General features: G+C 42.4%; 1 protein-coding gene across 1 annotated transcript in view; it reads left to right on the top strand.

The window, feature by feature from the left end:
• The window catches only part of LOC310999077 (exostosin-1a-like), a 39,407-nt gene continuing 22,191 nt past the window's right edge, over nt 1–17,216 (top strand). Inside the window, exon 1 of the mRNA XM_083989391.1 lies at nt 1–1,944. Within this exon, the coding sequence (XP_083845517.1) occupies nt 992–1,944 (953 nt within the window). The 5' untranslated portion in view covers nt 1–991. The remainder of the gene's footprint in view (nt 1,945–17,216) is intronic.

The raw sequence follows: 17,216 nt of genomic DNA, 5'->3' as shown, positions 1-17,216 counted from the left end.
AGGCATTTACGGAGAAATTAGCCTGTCGGGTTACGTCGTGGGAGAGCAAAGGAGGGAGATAAGTTGTGGACAAAACGAGAGAAAGAAAGAGGGAGAGAGACATGGTTGTTGTGGACGCCGGAGAGGAGCGGAGCAGAGCAGAGGCTGCCTTTCTGCCTGGCTGTCTTTACTTACTTTGATGCGACCGCTTAGCTAACAAGCTAACTGGGAATAATGTTTTCAGAAACTAGCCAGGTGGTTAGCTGTAGCTGTAGCTTTAGCTTGCTTGCTAGCTAAAAAAAAGAGAAAGAAGCCTATGTTAGATACTAGCTACGTTACACTTAGCCACAATGATAAGCCTCTGTCTACACGGTTTAGTAAAAAAGAAAGCGCAGTGGTAATAGGTTGAATGTTTAGGGGCTGTGCTTGCTCGCCCTGGTAGCTAATTTCCAGCAGGGACAATAGTTGACTGTCCAGGCAACAAGTCTAGTCCACACTGCTACTTATAACAGGCTTAAGTTTGTGCTAATTTTGTGCAGTGTTATTATTAGTCACCGTGTGGCCCCCTGCTTAGTAAGTAAGGTAAGTAATGCTCTTGTTAAAGTAAAGGTAGCTTATTTTTTTTTTAATACAAAGGAAAGTAGGGTGTACCACTTCAGATGCACCAGATTGAAGGTGAAGGCAGCAGCGCTGTGGTGCATATTATATAGCAGAACCTGTTGTCAGTTAATCGATACAACTTATTGACGAGGAGACGAGGTGGATGGACATTATAAAATCGCCCACATGCGTTGGATCAGTTCCCGGACTTGTGAAAGAAGGCATCTGAAGCAGAAGAAGGTGGTGGTGGTGGGGGGAGACGTGCGCGCACAGCCCTTGCAGCCCGGGGGAAGATGGCGGAGGAGCGCTCCCGCAGGAGACTGTGGTGGTGGTGAAACCAAAACTTGGGGACTACTCCTACTTCTTCTTCTTGGATTTATCGCCAGGCATCTGATCTCAGATCGTAGGACACATGCAGGCCAAAAAACGGTACTTAATCCTGTTCTCCGCCGGTGCGTGTCTCATTCTGTTGTTTTGTTTTGGGGGGATACAAGTCCCGCTGTCCAGCCGGCGGCGTGATGACCGCAGCCTCGCCGGTCATCATCACCATCACCCCGGGGCGCGGTGGCGTCGCTTCCCGGGGTACCTGCAGCCCTTCAACTCCTGGGAGCAAGATCGGCGCGATGATCACAATGAACACATATCTCCCAGGCAAAAGAGGGACGCTAACTCCGGTGTTTACACTGGAAAACGCTGCAGGATGGACTCCTGCTTTGATTTCTCCCTATGTGAGAGGAATGGATTTAAAGTTTATGTCTATCCCCAGCAGAAAGGGGAAAAGATGTCAGAGAGTTATCAGAACATATTGTCCGCTATTGAAGGCTCCAGGTTTCACACACCTGATCCAGGACAGGCATGTTTGTTCGTCCTGAGTCTGGACACCCTGGACCGGGACCAGCTTTCACCCCAGTATGTACACAACCTGAGAGCTAAGGTCCAAAACCTCCCTTTGTGGAACGGGGGCAGAAACCACATCATCTTCAACTTGTACTCCGGCACCTGGCCAGACTACACGGAGGACCTTGGCTTTGACATCGGCCTTGCAATGTTGGCTAAGGCCAGCATCAGCACCGAGAACTTTAGGCCAAACTTTGATGTTTCAATTCCTCTTTTCTCTAAAGACCACCCCAGGACAGGAGGGGAAAGAGGCTACCTGAAACATAACACCATTCCCCCTTATAGGAAGTACATGCTTGTTTTTAAGGGGAAGAGGTACCTAACTGGAATAGGTTCAGACACTAGGAACGCTTTATATCATGTTCATAACTCACAGGATGTGGTCCTCCTCACTACCTGCAAGCATGGGAAGGACTGGCAGAAGCACAAGGATGCACGCTGTGATAAAGACAACGCAGAGTATGACAAGTAAGTACCACCCAACTACATTTATTCATATTTTATAGTAGCTCTTTGAGATATGAGTTGATTTATGTTTTTGGTACTCCATCTTGTCTCTTTATTTTGTCCTTATTCTTGCCTGAATCAAAACGCACTCATATTTAACTCTAATAATGACAAAGAGTCGTGAAGACACCTTGAACTTTACTTTTTTAGGCATCTGTAACCATGGCACACTAAAATTAACTAAATCTTTGTGTTTATGTTGCTGCAACACAGATATTTAAATGAATTAATGATTAATATTAATATTTGCCCAAAACTTTGCCTTTTTATCTGTGTTTTTTCCATGTTTTTTAATGCTTTTTATTTCATATTGTGTATGACTGGTTAAGCTATAGCTTTGCTATTATTGGAGTGCAAGGTGATCTCACACAGCCTGGGATGTCTTGCACATCATTTGTTGTTATGCATCCCATACCTGACAAAGTGTGATGATAGTCCTGACTCCTAAACACAACATGGTGTCAAGGCAGTCAAAATGCTCTTGTCCCCATATTTTATAACAGTTCTATTTGCATTATTGTTATATTCAACAGCAACAGAAACACACTGACAAACATAAAAAAAATCAAATTTAAAAAATCAAAATTTAGTGGTTTTCACTGATCTTCATATCATATGACTTAACTTGACCAAATTACACATCACAAGGCACAGATAAGTAGATTAGCTTTAATGTTGTTTTCCACAAAGAGCTACTTTATTAAACTAATTCAATTGATATCCGTATCAGTCTCAAAATACTTCCTATTCACCAGTGAATATGCTTCCATTACTCTTGACCTTTCCACCTTCCTGCTTGTCAGTGTATAATGAACTCTAAATCACTCAGTGTTACAATGTACACACACAGCTACCTGTTGCCATGATGCTCTGGATTTATGAGCAAAAAAAGATGAGTCCAAGTACCCCCATCCCTGCTGCAGGCAATATTGCACAGCCCCATTGCGTCAAAAAGTTTCTCTGTGATCACCACCCAGTCCTACAGATAAGCCAAACTGATTTCTGTGCCCAAATCTGATGAGCAAACCGGCGTCTGTCTCTCTGCTTTGGCCAGTGGGATTCATTTCGTGTCCCCCCAGACTGTGCTGTGTTGTTACTGGTGACTATATGGCGCTGGGTGTTTGACTGTGGCTCTTTGGAGTGGATTAGTGGGGACAAAGCGCTGGTGCCAGTAAGGGGAAGCCACTCTGGCCCCTGTTTGCTCAGTCATTTCCCAGACAAACCCAACTGCATCGGCCAGGAATGCCCTGGCCCCAAACCGTGTCCTGCGTGACCCCGGTGTTGTTTGGGGGCCTGTGGTGATTGACCCCCATGTTGCGTCTTCATGATGTTGTCAGTTGTTCAGTTTGGGTGACACACCATTTTATAGTATGTTGAGGGGTCAGCTATGGCACTTGATTGCAGTATGTAGTAGGGCTGTCAGTTTTTAGAAAAATGAGGTTCGAACGATTATTGAATGACCCGTAATTCGTTCGGATATATTCGAATATTACCCCCCCCCCCCCCCGCGCCGCAGCACACACAGTCGCGGTGTTTTATTTTGAAAATTGACCGGATACTCTCGTTGTTTCATGTTTGACTTCCTGCCCAGCTTGACGCGAGTGCTCGCGGCTCTCACACAAAATAGACCAGACGCTGCACGGCGCGAGCCGGCCGCGGAGGTGCACGCCGCGACACCACACCAGCGGTTAATATGGGCACAGAAAGTAAACTGGCTCCGCTTCTCGGCTGTTCGCGGCCCTTCCGCGTCCGGTGGACGTTCCGCGGCGCTATGCAGGCACCGGGCACTGCAGCCAAAGACGGTAAATAGAGTATTGCTGCAGCCTGCATATCGAGCAGGTCATTACTGCTCGAATACGAACTTTTCCCCCCACATTCGAACGAATATTCGAATGTCGAATAAAAAGTGACAGCCCTAGTATGTAGTGAAAACAAGTGGTATTTTTTTCCCCCTCCTTTCCTTTTAAACCTTGTGCTGTATTTTCACATGATGTGTTTGCTTAGCATCGATCCTATCATGTTGGTGTGTGCTTGTGCAGGTAAGTACCAGCTTATAAGGTTCATTCATTGGCTCAGCAGAAGAACATTCTCCATATCACTCTTAAGACACAAGCTATCTGCTCACTCTGCCTTTCTGCCAGTTGACTGCTCGCTGCCAAGTGCTTCCAGGGAGTGATTTCACATAGTGAGATGGGTGGCATCAGAGCCATAACCCAAAGGAAAAAAAATAATCCCCCTGTCATTAAGTAGCATAGGGGGAGAAATGGGCTTTTGGTATCTCACTAGCCCTCGCCAGCTTAGCTCCATTACGTGGCTACGTAATGTTCAGAGGTTTTCAGTCAGTACATACTCGGTAAGCCACACCACTATAAGTCAACAGGCTTTGGCTTGATCCATAGTCCGCTGCTGAATTATTGTTGAATTATATAAAGTTTATTCACTAGTTCCAAAACTGATATGGTTACAAGAAGTTATTGCACTTAAATAACGAGGAACATATATTTCATGCTGTTTCAAACAGGAAGCTTGACAGTCCTCTTCATCTGAGCCAACCTGTGACTTTTATTGTGCTGGAATATATGGACTTGAAGGTCTTGCTCACATCATGACCTGGTTTTGCCAGAAGACATCCTCATATTTTAGATCTCAGTGTTTGAAATACAGCGGCAAGGTTTTCATCATACAGATTTCTGAGGAACAGAGGAAGCAAGATATAATACATTATTTATAAGAAGTTTGTTTGGAAAGGTCTGGTAAAAATATCTTCAACGACCCAATGATTTTCTAGAATACTTTATATATATTGTGTGTGAAATAATACTTGATTTTATTCCTGCTTTTTTAGGACCTGTGCTTCACACCTGATCTATTGTAGGCTGTGCAACACTGAAATTAATGCTATCTATCAAGCATGTTGAATTTAGTATTCATGGATTACCTGGTATGATTGACTGGCTGTAGCGGTGATGCTAATGGCACATGTGTCATATTTCTTTTTCTGTTGTGGAGGATGAATAATGAAAGGATGCTCATAATATAAAGTAACTCACTCTGATTTTCTAGAAGATGTTAAACACAGAAGGCTTGCTTAGGGGTTCGTTGTTAATTCATTAATTGCTTTCTGGCCACTGTCCAGCAGGACATTGGGTCATGAAAATCCTATTGTTACATTAAGCTTTTTAGCACGTCTGTCTGGGGTATACGGTCGGCTTTTGCCTTTTTTAGGGGTGAATCCAAATGGTTAATATTAGTTCTGACACGACCCATTCATCAGTCCCCAGAAGCCAAATCATTTTCAGCTGTAATCATACCCAGACCTACTTTATATCCTTTATATCACCCAGTTATGCACGGCTTTCCAAACAAGTGAGATGTGGAGGGGTCACGATGTGGGTTGGATAGTATAGTGGCGGCTGTTGCCAAGGAGATCAATAATTGTTTTTGTGTCATGGATCAACTTTTCAAATGAAAAGTGTCTCTGACTTATATTGTGCCATGAACAACACATTGGCTAGAGTAAGCAGCTTGTAGCATGTTGCAAATCGGAATAATATTAAGTAAGCTGAGCTCTTTAAAGCATCTTTGTTAATTAGGTAGCTGTTTGTCAGACAGATTTAGACTCAGGCTAAGACATTGGGCAACTTGTAAATGTGTCATATAACAGCTGTAGGTATGCCATATTTATGCCTGTTCCCTTCAGAGTCATCTGATGGACATAAAGCACAAATTAAAATCTTTAGATTGAACTATTACTTTGCATCATTTTTGGTTTGAGTTCTGCATGCAGGTTGATGTGTGATTGTGACTGAGATGCACAGTCCTATGGGTCAGACAGTGCAGTCTGTGGTCTAACTGGGTGGAAATAATAGTTTCTGTGCCTGGCTGTGGCCCTTTGTGCAACAAATCCCTCTTATCCTCTCCCACTGACAACAAGGAAGTTGTGACAGGCTGAATGCTGCCTCTCACTATAATTACCATGTAATGGCCATGTCATTTTTCTGTAATAGTTGAGAGACTTGATGCTCCAGATGTTAGCTTGGTATGTATATGGGGATTTTGATGTGCTTTGTATGGACTTGTATGCTGTAGGTCCCCTGTTTGAAGTGAAATGTGATTATATCTGGGCACGGCATTGCATTCTATACTGTATAATTGTATTTTCTTGTTTGCAGTTGTACTGTACTTTTTATATTCTTGTGATAAATATAGTGCAACAACGACTGAGTTACTGGCCTATGTTTTGTGTTAATCGCCATTTGTTTTGTGTTAGTGGTGTTGGGAACTGTGACTAGTTTGCCAGCTGGGTGGGGGCTTTTTGCTTTTCCAATGAATATTACTTGGACACAGTACATTTGATGAGATTAGCCTGCATGATGTGAGTAGTCGATGAACAATACAAGGAATAAGTTGATGGCAATATTTGCAATAGGCGGAGAAAGCTGTGTCAGGATACTCAATGCATATTGCATTGTAAAAAGTTTTTGGGCTTGCTAAGGAATGTACAAGTCCTAAGGTGTGATTAATCAGTCTCTTTTGGCTACCTGCTTATACATCTCTTATTTCAGCTGGGCATGTTGTTCAGATAAAAAATGCCTAGTTATAGGTTTTCCATTTGGCTGGTTCACCTGTTATGTTCCTGCTGTTTCCAGCCAGTGGGAAGAGTCAACTTTCAGCTTCCCTCTTCACCACACTCTGTCTTTCATACATCTGCTCTAGGCCACTGTGCACAAGCCTGTGATGCAGCCAAAGGAGAGAAGAAAAGATACAGCAGGAGGCAGGTCAGATGCAGTTTTAACCTCAAACTGAAAGCCTTCTCACAGCTTGTTTCCAATTAAGAGGCCCTGCCAAGCGAGAGAGTATGAGAGGGATAGAGTGAGAGACACAGAAGACTGGGAGACAAACTGAGAGAGGGAGTTGGAGGGGAAAATAGGACCACAAAGAGAAAGAACATTGAGAGTCTGAGAAACTTAAAGACGAAGGGAGAAAGTAGAAGCAAGTGAGAAGCAGAAAAGAAGAAAAACACATGCCAGCTATCCAGCAGTGAGAGGTGAGTCCAATAGCTGGCTGGGTGCTGACGTTGGTCTGCTAGGTGTATTTATAGACTTGCAGGGTTTTAATCCTCAATATTGGCCAAAGCCCCTGGCAGAGGGCTGCCAGCCAACTTGATGCAGGCTTTGCAGAGCTTGGGGAAAACGATAATCATTGGGGGAGGATGGTCGATCTCAGAGTTCCTGCACATTAACAACTATAAATGCCCCTTTACACAGTCTTGTCTACTCTTGCACTGATCAGTAGTTCGGTTTTTATCTTTAATGGTCTCTTCTGAATAACTGAATATTCCTTGGTTAACCATCATTGTGATACCAAGTAAGCATCAACTCGGTTGTACCAGAGGCAGAGCCTTAGATCCTATGTGCTGCGCCTTGAAACACCTTGAAACAGAAGCACTACTAAGTTTGGACTGTTAAAATGCTTTGTCTCATTTCGTATACCTTGTTTCAATCATACACTCTTTGGTGATTGAAATGAATATAAAGATAGATACAGAGTTATTGTTAATCTTCGTGCAATGTTTTCTGAGCTGTTTTAAGGTGAGGATATGCTGTATTTACATGGTAGTGTGTTTTCTCTTGACTGATATCTATGTTTTATTAGGGAAACTGGTGGATAATTATTACACTGAGAGCGCTTCTTCCTGTATCAAGGTTATTGCAGATTGTTCTCATAGTCAGTTTTGCCTGTTTACCATTCTCAGTCCACAGTCGTTTTCTATTATGCAGCAGGCTATGCAGAGTTAAATACAAAGATGCAACTTCAATCGCTTTCTATGGAAGGCTCCTTTAGTTGCTATCCACCATAACTCAGCTCTGCCAGTAAACTGCTTGAGTTGACCTCACTGGAAAGAGCCAAATGATACAGCAGGCAGTGAAGGAGACTGGTAAACCACGAAACCACTCTGCATGGATTATATGTTTCCTCTTCATCATCATAGGCCTAGAATTGACACTAACATGACCACATGGTCTGTATTTTTAGATTCAGTTTCTGATGGATTGACCCAGACCAGTTTGACTATGAACATAAAGGTCCAGGTGGTGGAGCAGGGGAGAGGCCTTCAGGTACCAAAAAAATTAAGATGTCCAAGTAGACTCAACACCAACTCTTTCTCACTGTCCCTAGAAGTTATACTAGTCTGTCAACAAGGTATTTGTTCAGGTGCACTATCACTTTGATCTAGGAATGAGTACCTTTCACATTTAAACTGATACAGTACGGATACCCGTATCCTGGGAACTAGTCCCAGCATGCAACAAAATAAAGTTTTCTGTACTTATTTTCTTCGCAAAAACGTCAGTCAAAACTTCAGAATTTTGAAGATATATTGTTATGGTTCAGTGTAAACAAGCAAGCCGACATAATAAGAGGTCTTCCTTAATTGCATTATAGCGGGATCACTGTTTAAAATGGATGCACGGAGAGGAGGGGCTATTCACAAGCAGTAGAGTTTGGTGCTGAAAATTGAAACTCCACCCGCAGGTGTTAAAGCCCTGTCTTGTCGCGGCCCACCCTCTATTACATTAATTAATAGAGGAAGCCCGAGGCCAGACCCAACCCGAGTCATTTGTATATATTTCAGCCCAAACGAGAGCATTCAGTCGGGTTGGTTGGGCTGGCCCGGCCCGGCCCGTTGGGACAGCTCTGTTGTCAGTGTGTTTGTGAGAGATAGAGAGCAGGGCAAGGAGGGGCAATGTGCTGCACACAGCTCTACAAGGAAATAAGATTTTACACATTTTGTGTTTGCGTCTGGCAGACACTCCTTCACTCACCGTTTGATTTTACATGAATCAATACTCAGGATGCTATGGGAATTTGGTCGGTACTAATAAAAGTACAGAATTCTGTACTCATCTCTACTTTGATCTACCCACAAGTCTTATGTTCTCTTTTGTGTTTTTCTTTGCAATAGATACAAGATAAGCCATAACTAGATGTATATTGCTCAGGAGTTGTTTATCAAGAGACTAGAATATTGTATGCCAAACTATACTGAAGAGGCTAGTGGAACTACTTTTGCACTGATTCATTTTGTTGTCACTTTAACTGATGTTGCTAATTTTACAGCTAAATGCAGAATGAATCCAATATGATTGAACTTTTTTTTCCTGCTTGCTTGCTTGGTTCTCTGTCTCGTCTGAAGGTCTGAAAAGCAGATTCAGTCCCACAGATGAAAATCATTTGCACAACAATCGGCCACTGACAACAATAAGTGGGAACAAGCTCTTCCGAATGCTGTGATTGGGAACAAGTTTCTTATTTTTGTCTGCTAATGTTGATTCGTCATAATGATGACAGACAATAGATCAGAAAATATGTCAGTGGAAGTACGTCAGTGTGACGCAGTTTTCCTCCCACTTCCATTCTACTTTTATCTTTACTTCTGCTAATTTTCTACCATATTTTATGTTTCTTGGTGGATAGTTTGTTTGCCTGTGGATTTTAAATACACGACTTATCTGAGAGATTCTCCTCTCATTGTTAAAGCAAGAAAAAGAGCTTTTGTATACTTTTATGAATATGCATCAACCAGATGTTGTGTATAGTGTATCTTCTGCTTTGTGACTACTGTGTACAAGGGGATTTATTTAGCCTGTGGAGCCTAATGGCCCATGGTCTTAGGTTAAGGGGGTGGAGGGCTCAACTAGATGGATGATGCTCATCTTCCTTTAGAGCCTGGGGATTACAAACTGCTCATATTTAGAAAGCTCTTGGTGTAAGTGATAGCTGAAGAAACAAATGCAGGAAAGCTGATAACTGAGCAACCAGGCTATCACATGGCCATCATTGTTATTGCATGTAACAGTATCGTGTTATACAAAAATGACTAAACTAACTCACTTCCAAAGTGACAAAGGTTGGTAGGTCTTACCTATCTTGTTAAAGATCAACCTGTCTACTCACATCTTGGGACTGAAGTTGATTTTTTTTTGTTAAACCTTTATTTAACCAGGTAAAGATTATTGAGATAGAATCTCTGATGACCTGTGCAGAATGTCTCCTGACCTTCTGTCCTTTCACTTTCTGTTGCTTAAAGAATAGGCTCTGGATTTTCTATACAACATATAAGATCATGTATGTTTGCGTTATGTGTGTGTGTTTGCATGCGCATACATCCCAGAAACAGCAGAAACTGAATTGTTTCCCAGTGGAGGTCAGTCTACTCGTCTCTCAGTTGATTGCCATCTCATTTTTCACTGCCAGGATTTATAGAGAGGGAGGTTGAGGGTGACCAGAGGGTACTTCCATCAGTGTTCACATCGTATCACTCATTAAATACAACCAGTTCTAGCTGGCTCTCTTCCACCTTGACTTCAACTCTTGGCCACTGACCTGGTGCAGCCAAATTTAAAAAGAGTTGAAATCTGGCACCTGGAGGCGTTACTGGTAGTCATCTTTGTCTTGTGTAGCCTACTTGAGCATGTGCCTGAATGGAGTGGTTGCAGTGGTTTTTTGCTCTCGCTTTTACACTCTCTCCCTGATTCAAATTCAAATATGCTTTATTTGCTTGAATGGGTTTTAACCGCACTCCTACTCTCATTGGAGGCTAGTTGTATGGGACAGAGGGCAGTGCCATTTGTTTGCCATGCTCCCCTCCATCCTGGCTCTTGTCCTGACAGGATGATGTATGTCTCGTCCTTGGCAGCAGTGTGCAGGTGATGTATTCCACTTGGAATGCAGGGAGAGGGGAATAAGGAACGGGTCGTCCATGTGCCAGGCACAGAGTGTGGTCCATTCCAGCAAGAGCTTTTCTGTCATGTTGAGGCATACATCACAATTTCCTTACTGCTTGACAGATGTGTTAAAAGTTTGGATGAGTGAAACTGCACGGCATGAAAGTAAGGGATGCTGCCAAACAAATGTGAATCTGAGAGGGTTGGGATGTTGAAAAAGTGAAAAAAAGAACAGCAATGGCACAACAACAAAAACTTTTATGGTGATGGGGATGAACTGAGTGACCTTCATGAAGAATTGATCTAAAATCCATTTTTATGTTGTTTTTTTGGGCCTGATTGAAGTGGTTTATCCAGACCTCACACAGCTTTTTTTGACTGGTTTGCTAGAACACTGAAGCTTCTGTGGTACTTGAAGTGTGGAAAAGTCTCTTTTCACCTCCAACTATTGGTCTGCTTCCTGTAAGCCCAGTACCACTGATATGAAAAGTACCATTGATTGATTGCGTAAATTTTACATGGAAATTTGATTTTCTCTGGCGAAGTCATGTTAAGAGTCGCTGGCGGAGCATCACGGGACAAAGATGTGACGTTATGGAACTTGCTCATCATTCAGCAAGGCAGTATTTGCGTGACCCATGCGGCACGTTTACCGTCCTTTCAAACACTCAGATAAGTTGCTTGCTCGGCATGACAAGGGCTTTCTCAATTATCCCTCATGTACAATGAAATATGTTGTGAGCGCTACATGCAGAATTAAGCGGCACTCTAAAACCACAGCCAGCCAAATCCTATGGGCTTTTAATCCTTCAGTTAGTGTGGAGAGTAGGCCTGCCAAGCCCACAGACATTTTTCAATGTCTGTGACTCTTGTCTCTGTGCAATGAAATATTTTTTAAATATTTTGTGTATTATTTCAGGGCTGGAGGAGGGGATTACAGTACAATTCAAATATTTTTAAGACTACTTCTGTTTTTGTGTGGAGGAGATGACTGGCAAATCCTAAAGAGCTGAATTACATGACCATGACTGTCCTTGTATCTCCTCAAAGGTACTTTGGCAACATATCGTCACCATGTGGGACTATGCTGAGCTGTGTTAATGTAACCACACTTGGCAGCATTGAAAAATTATGAGCCACCATGTTGTGGGGCATGGCTGGGTAATGACTTGGATCATCAGATAAAACTGGCATACACACACACACACTCAGATACACTATCTCTCACTGTCCTCGTTGGACTCCATTTTGTCAGATAAGGGCTTCAGACGGCACTGTGAGAGGAAGGGAAGCTCCAGCACTCAGGATGATAACCCTGAGTATGTGATAGTCTGAACTCTTCCGTGAAATGATGGCCTTACTCAGCCTGTTCTTTGTTGCAGTCCTTAACAGATTAAATTAGACTCACAATAATGGTAAAGTCACTTCATTATGCCAAGAAGAAAAGCAACAGAACATTTCAATCAGGATAAACGTGTAACTGATAGCAAGCAAGTGATATTTACAAAGACATAAAGCAACTTGTTTGTTTATAAAACACTTTAATGTTTTACCAGATGAGAAAGTTGCAGTGTGAAGTGTGTGAAGAGTGAAACAACTTTTTACTGGGACTGTGATTTCGTGCCTGTTGGCTAAGCTTCATAGAGTTTCTCTCCTTCTCTCACCCGGTGAAATCTGTGACTTCCCCTTGTGAGGTCACTACCAGAGGGCAAGACAGGAAGTGTTGTCTTTGATCTTTCCCGCTGTTCAAACTAATTACCTGCCCGCAGCAGCAAGCACTGCTGGCCGTGGAATTCATTAACAGATGATAAAGCTTTGTTCTGGGCCAGTGTGTCTACGGATACGGAGGAATTCAGCTCCCTGAGAGGGTACGGTGCAGTCGTCAGTCTGCTCCCAGATCTGGTGAACTTGTCCCCGTGTGTAACATTAAGACACTAGAGATCTTGCACAGAAGATTTTGGTATTTGGCTAAATACATGACCTTAAAGAAGTAAAGTACTGGACAGAATGGAGGACCTTGATGTCGGATTGAAAGGACTGGCAGAGATTGGTTTTAGAATAAAATAAACTATATCGGAGCAGCTTATTCAGACGTGAGATTTGAGGATATGTTTATCGTCCTAAATATGCCAGTGACCTTAGCCTTAAGACCAACCGACAGTACATCTTTTCATGCATAAGTTGTAGGTATGTGTATGTACATACATTCCACACTTTAGACTGGGAAACATAATTCTGACCCTGAGGAAGAGTTATTTAGAAAATTCAAACAGAATTGCAACACAGAAAAGAAATAGTTAGAAACTGTACACTGTGCACAAACTGAGCTTCCATTTTTACTTGTCGGTCACATGTGCATTCAGCGTTTACAGTGTGGACTGTCTCAGCATATGGACTCTGGGAGACACAGATATGGATAGCATGGATTAACCTTTATACAGAATGAAATGTAATGTTTGCCAGATGAGCTCATTAGATTTTCATGCAATTGCATTGACCTCATATCCACAGGTGTTGACATGGCTTTATGGTTCCTGCACCCTCTCATTCCACAAACTGGCTGTGGATATGAGTCATGGAGATGAGAAGTAGTTGAAGGGTAGAATTAAGTAATTAAAGTTGTAGACTATGACAGACAGTTGAAACATGAGCGGAGAGAAGCAGCTGGACCTCACTTCAGTTTTCATCGTGCTAATATGTTGGATGCGGTGTCCAAGTCGTACTGAATCTACAGTGATACCTGTGACATGATATGACAATGTTGTAAGTGTCCCAGAGTAAATTACAATCCATGTCAACCTTTATACTCCACCCTCTAGCCTCCTTTTGACCTCAGATATTTTCAGTTTCACTGATTTTACATCATGTGTTTGGCAACTATTGTGGCATATTCCTTTTGGAGCTGATTACAACATTCTTGTGATTATTTGTAAGATAATTCAAGGTCTGCTAAGTGCTGTGCAGTAGAATTTGTCAGTAGCTTTTCACAGCCCCCTTACTTGTTGTTGTTCTTGTTATTTTTTTTTTAAGGTTTTAGGACTAGCTTGTGCACTAAGCAGGGTTACATTTTGCATCAATGATAGCCAGTCAACATGGAGGTCTGTGTGTGGTGTATCATGGTATCCGTGGAGGATTAGGTCACCCTCCCCCACAGTCATCACATTACTGTGTGAGGATTTATTAGATGGCTTAAAATCTGAGAGGTGGTAGGTAGTGATGTATTGCAAAGCTAACCCTCCTCTCAGTTTAGGGCTTTGTGAGAATGACAATGGTACAGTGACGTCAGCATAGGAGGTAAATTCTATGCTGTACAATTCCACTTTGAATTTTAATTAATTAAACAGACTTAGTAGTATACCCTTGTTGGAAAACCTAGACTCATCATAGTAGCACTGACATTTCTGATCACATAATGTTGCTTTACTGCAATAGGAACCTGTTGAATGCCTTTGTGGATGTTTACGTTTCAATTCTCTGAGGGGGAAACGTTTTTTTAACTCGACAGCAGAGATATTCACAAGTCTTTTTTTGCATGTCCAATCAAGTCTCAAGTCTTTGGTCACGAGTCTGAGTCAAGTGTCAAGTCTTTGTGGGGTGATTTAGGCTGTTAATTATAGTAGGTAATAAGATAGAAAGAAGAACGGGTTGTTATTTTTTTAATTAGCTCCTTACGTCATCAACTCATGGGGCGTGTCGACACGTGCAGACTTCCACGCGTGCCTTCAGTCATATTCCGCAGCAAAAAATTAAACAGGAGTACTTAGCGTACATTAGCCTGATATGTGCCAGTTTTGCAGCAGTCCTCGTGAAGGAAGGTCAGGCAACAAATGGACGTCTACATGTGCCTCACCTGTAAGGATGGTACCGCTGTAAAAAAACAAACAAAAAAACTGCAGGTTCACAGTCACATGTCACTCGAGTTCAAGTCGCAAACTCAAGTCCCCATCTTCGCTCGACAGCAGACATGCAGCAAATAAAATATCCCCCCTTCATCTTTCATTTTGAAGAGCATTGCCAAAGCGTTAGCTAAGTGTACCACAAATTTCTGTTAGTTGCTGCAATTTTGTGTATCGTCTAGGATAAACTGCAGTATTTTCGCTGCTCCCCATCATCATTAGCACAGCCACCACCCTGTAATCTCTCTTTCTGTCACTGAGGCAATGGGGCTTCTCTCTCCTCTGTGGTCTTGTAATTGTGAGGTAATCATCTTTTCCCTCTTGAGAGCTAAAAGACTGTGTTTACACTTCGTTTTTGGCGGCTCGACTTGGCGAGACACTAATTTACTCTCAGCAACAGAATGCAACCGCACTTCTCGTTATTTTGCACTGGCTTTGATGTCAGCCGCTTTTCCCCAATGCATTTGAAGCTGGTTGTCATTGACAGGTTAAATATTTTAATGAATTTATTGATATTTTTAGCAAATGTTTTATTCTCTTGACTGAACTTGAAAATTCTTGAAAGTATGCCTGTGGCATCTTATGCCTCTGCGCCAGCATTGGCCAGAACCAGAAGCATATTGCTTTGGGGTTGTCTATCCATCCCATTCTTGTGGACATGATGTCTCAGTAGGGCTGGGTGATATGGCCTAAAAAAAAAATCTCTGATTTTTTTTACAAAAAATCTGATTCACGATTTAAATCGATTTCCCCCCCCTCCCACCTAAAGCTATACGACAGCACAATTGGATCTCAAGTGAGCGGACCAGTAAAATAATAGCATGATGTGGTAGTATAAATAAAAAAAACTTTTCCCTTTGTATTATAAGATGTTTACAGTTAATTAACTATTCTTTTACAAATACACATATTATGAACAATCTGAAATGTTTTGATAAAAATACATGTGCAATTTCAACAATATTATGCCTCTTCTTCCTTCTATGTAATTTTCACACTTGGCAAATTCATTCTGAGGGCCGGATTGGACTCCCTGCTGGACCAGTTTTGGCCCGCGGACCGCAGGTTTGACACCCCTGGCCGACCCCAGAGCAGAGCAGAGCAACAAGCCTGCTGCCAGCAGAAACCAAACATGGCGCCAGCTTTGAATGCGGAGTAAAATGTCGAATTCACAACTTCCACAATAAAAACAAAGATTAGCGCACTCTGAACTACGGGAGCCCAGCAGGGAGCGTTGGTGGTGGATGTTGAAGAGAAAACCGATTTTCATTAAAATAAATCGACGTAAAGTACAAATTCGAATTAATCGATAAAATCGATTTATCGCCCAGCCCTATGTCTCAGCAATGCCTTGAAGGAACTTCTTTAAATTTTGGAACAAACATTCACTAGGATTCAAGGATGAACTGGTTCTACTTTGGGGGTTTAAGCTCTTAATCATTAATATTGGTGTTGCGTACTTTATTTGTGAAGACTGCCCAGTCTGTTCCCTTTAAAATGCCTTCAGTCCATTCTGACGATCATTGTATTTCCCTTTTTGCAGTCTTGGAAAGATTACATTTTGACATGTTGCAGATGTTTGACATTTGTTGGTGACAGTTAAAATAATTAATACTGGTTTGCAATTCTATGGCCTCCATTTTCCTGTCCAAAGCTCTTCAGCGTGAGCTTAGCTAAGCCCCCTTGGATATTTGGCTTTTGCGGTTTCCTTGGTTAGAACGCACACTTGTAGTCACACTTCCACTTCCAGTCCAAAAATGCAAAAGTCCATTGGGATGTAAATGGTTAACACAAGTAAACAGCATAAACACTCTCCTTTTTCCTTCCCCCTACGACTCAGTCTCTATTTTCCTCTCTCTCCTGAAACACTTGCAGAAGGCCATCTCCTGGAATGTCCTAAAAAAAACCTCATGCCTGTACACATTCACACATGCACACACTCACGTCCATGGCCTTGCAGTTCAGCTGTCGCATTACCCCTCGTCCCACATCACACCCACACACAAACAAACACAAAATCCTTCAAAACAGACTTCTCGGTCCAGGCAGATCCAAGCCCAGCAGTCAGGTTTTTATCTAAATCCCTCTCTCAGCGTGGCGGATATTGGATCAGATCAGACACAGCCCACAAGGCCATTTGATGGAGCATTGATAACAGACTCAGTTGATAACAGCCCATATTCTGACCCAACAGACATTACAAAGCCCCCTTCTCCCTGTCATAGCTGTTGTCACGGTTGCTTTGCCGTTAAAGGAAGGAGGCTGTCTGAGAGTTGACAGGGTTTTTCACCCTGGTTTGAAAAAAAGAAAAAGAAAAAGATAAACGAAACAGCTTTCCACACACTGATACTTCACAGAACTCACACAGGTAGACAGTTTATTCTGTGGATGCACATACATATTTTATTTCAGACTTTTTTTTGGTCCTTATTTTTGCTGATCATATTCCCTTCTGTCCTTTAATCTGTTTTATGTTTCCGTCTTCTTTGCCTGTCCTCCTGTTTCCTTACATAACCATCCCAACCTTCATCGCTTTCCCTCTTCCTCCCACCATAACTCCTTCTCTCCCTCCCTGTCCTCAGTTTCCATCTATTCATCACCCTCTCCT

This window comes from Trachurus trachurus (assembly GCF_905171665.1).
Source record: "Trachurus trachurus genome assembly, chromosome: 16".
In the NCBI taxonomy this organism is placed as follows: domain Eukaryota; kingdom Metazoa; phylum Chordata; class Actinopteri; order Carangiformes; family Carangidae; genus Trachurus; species Trachurus trachurus.
This window is presented reverse-complemented; position numbering and strand designations above follow the sequence as displayed.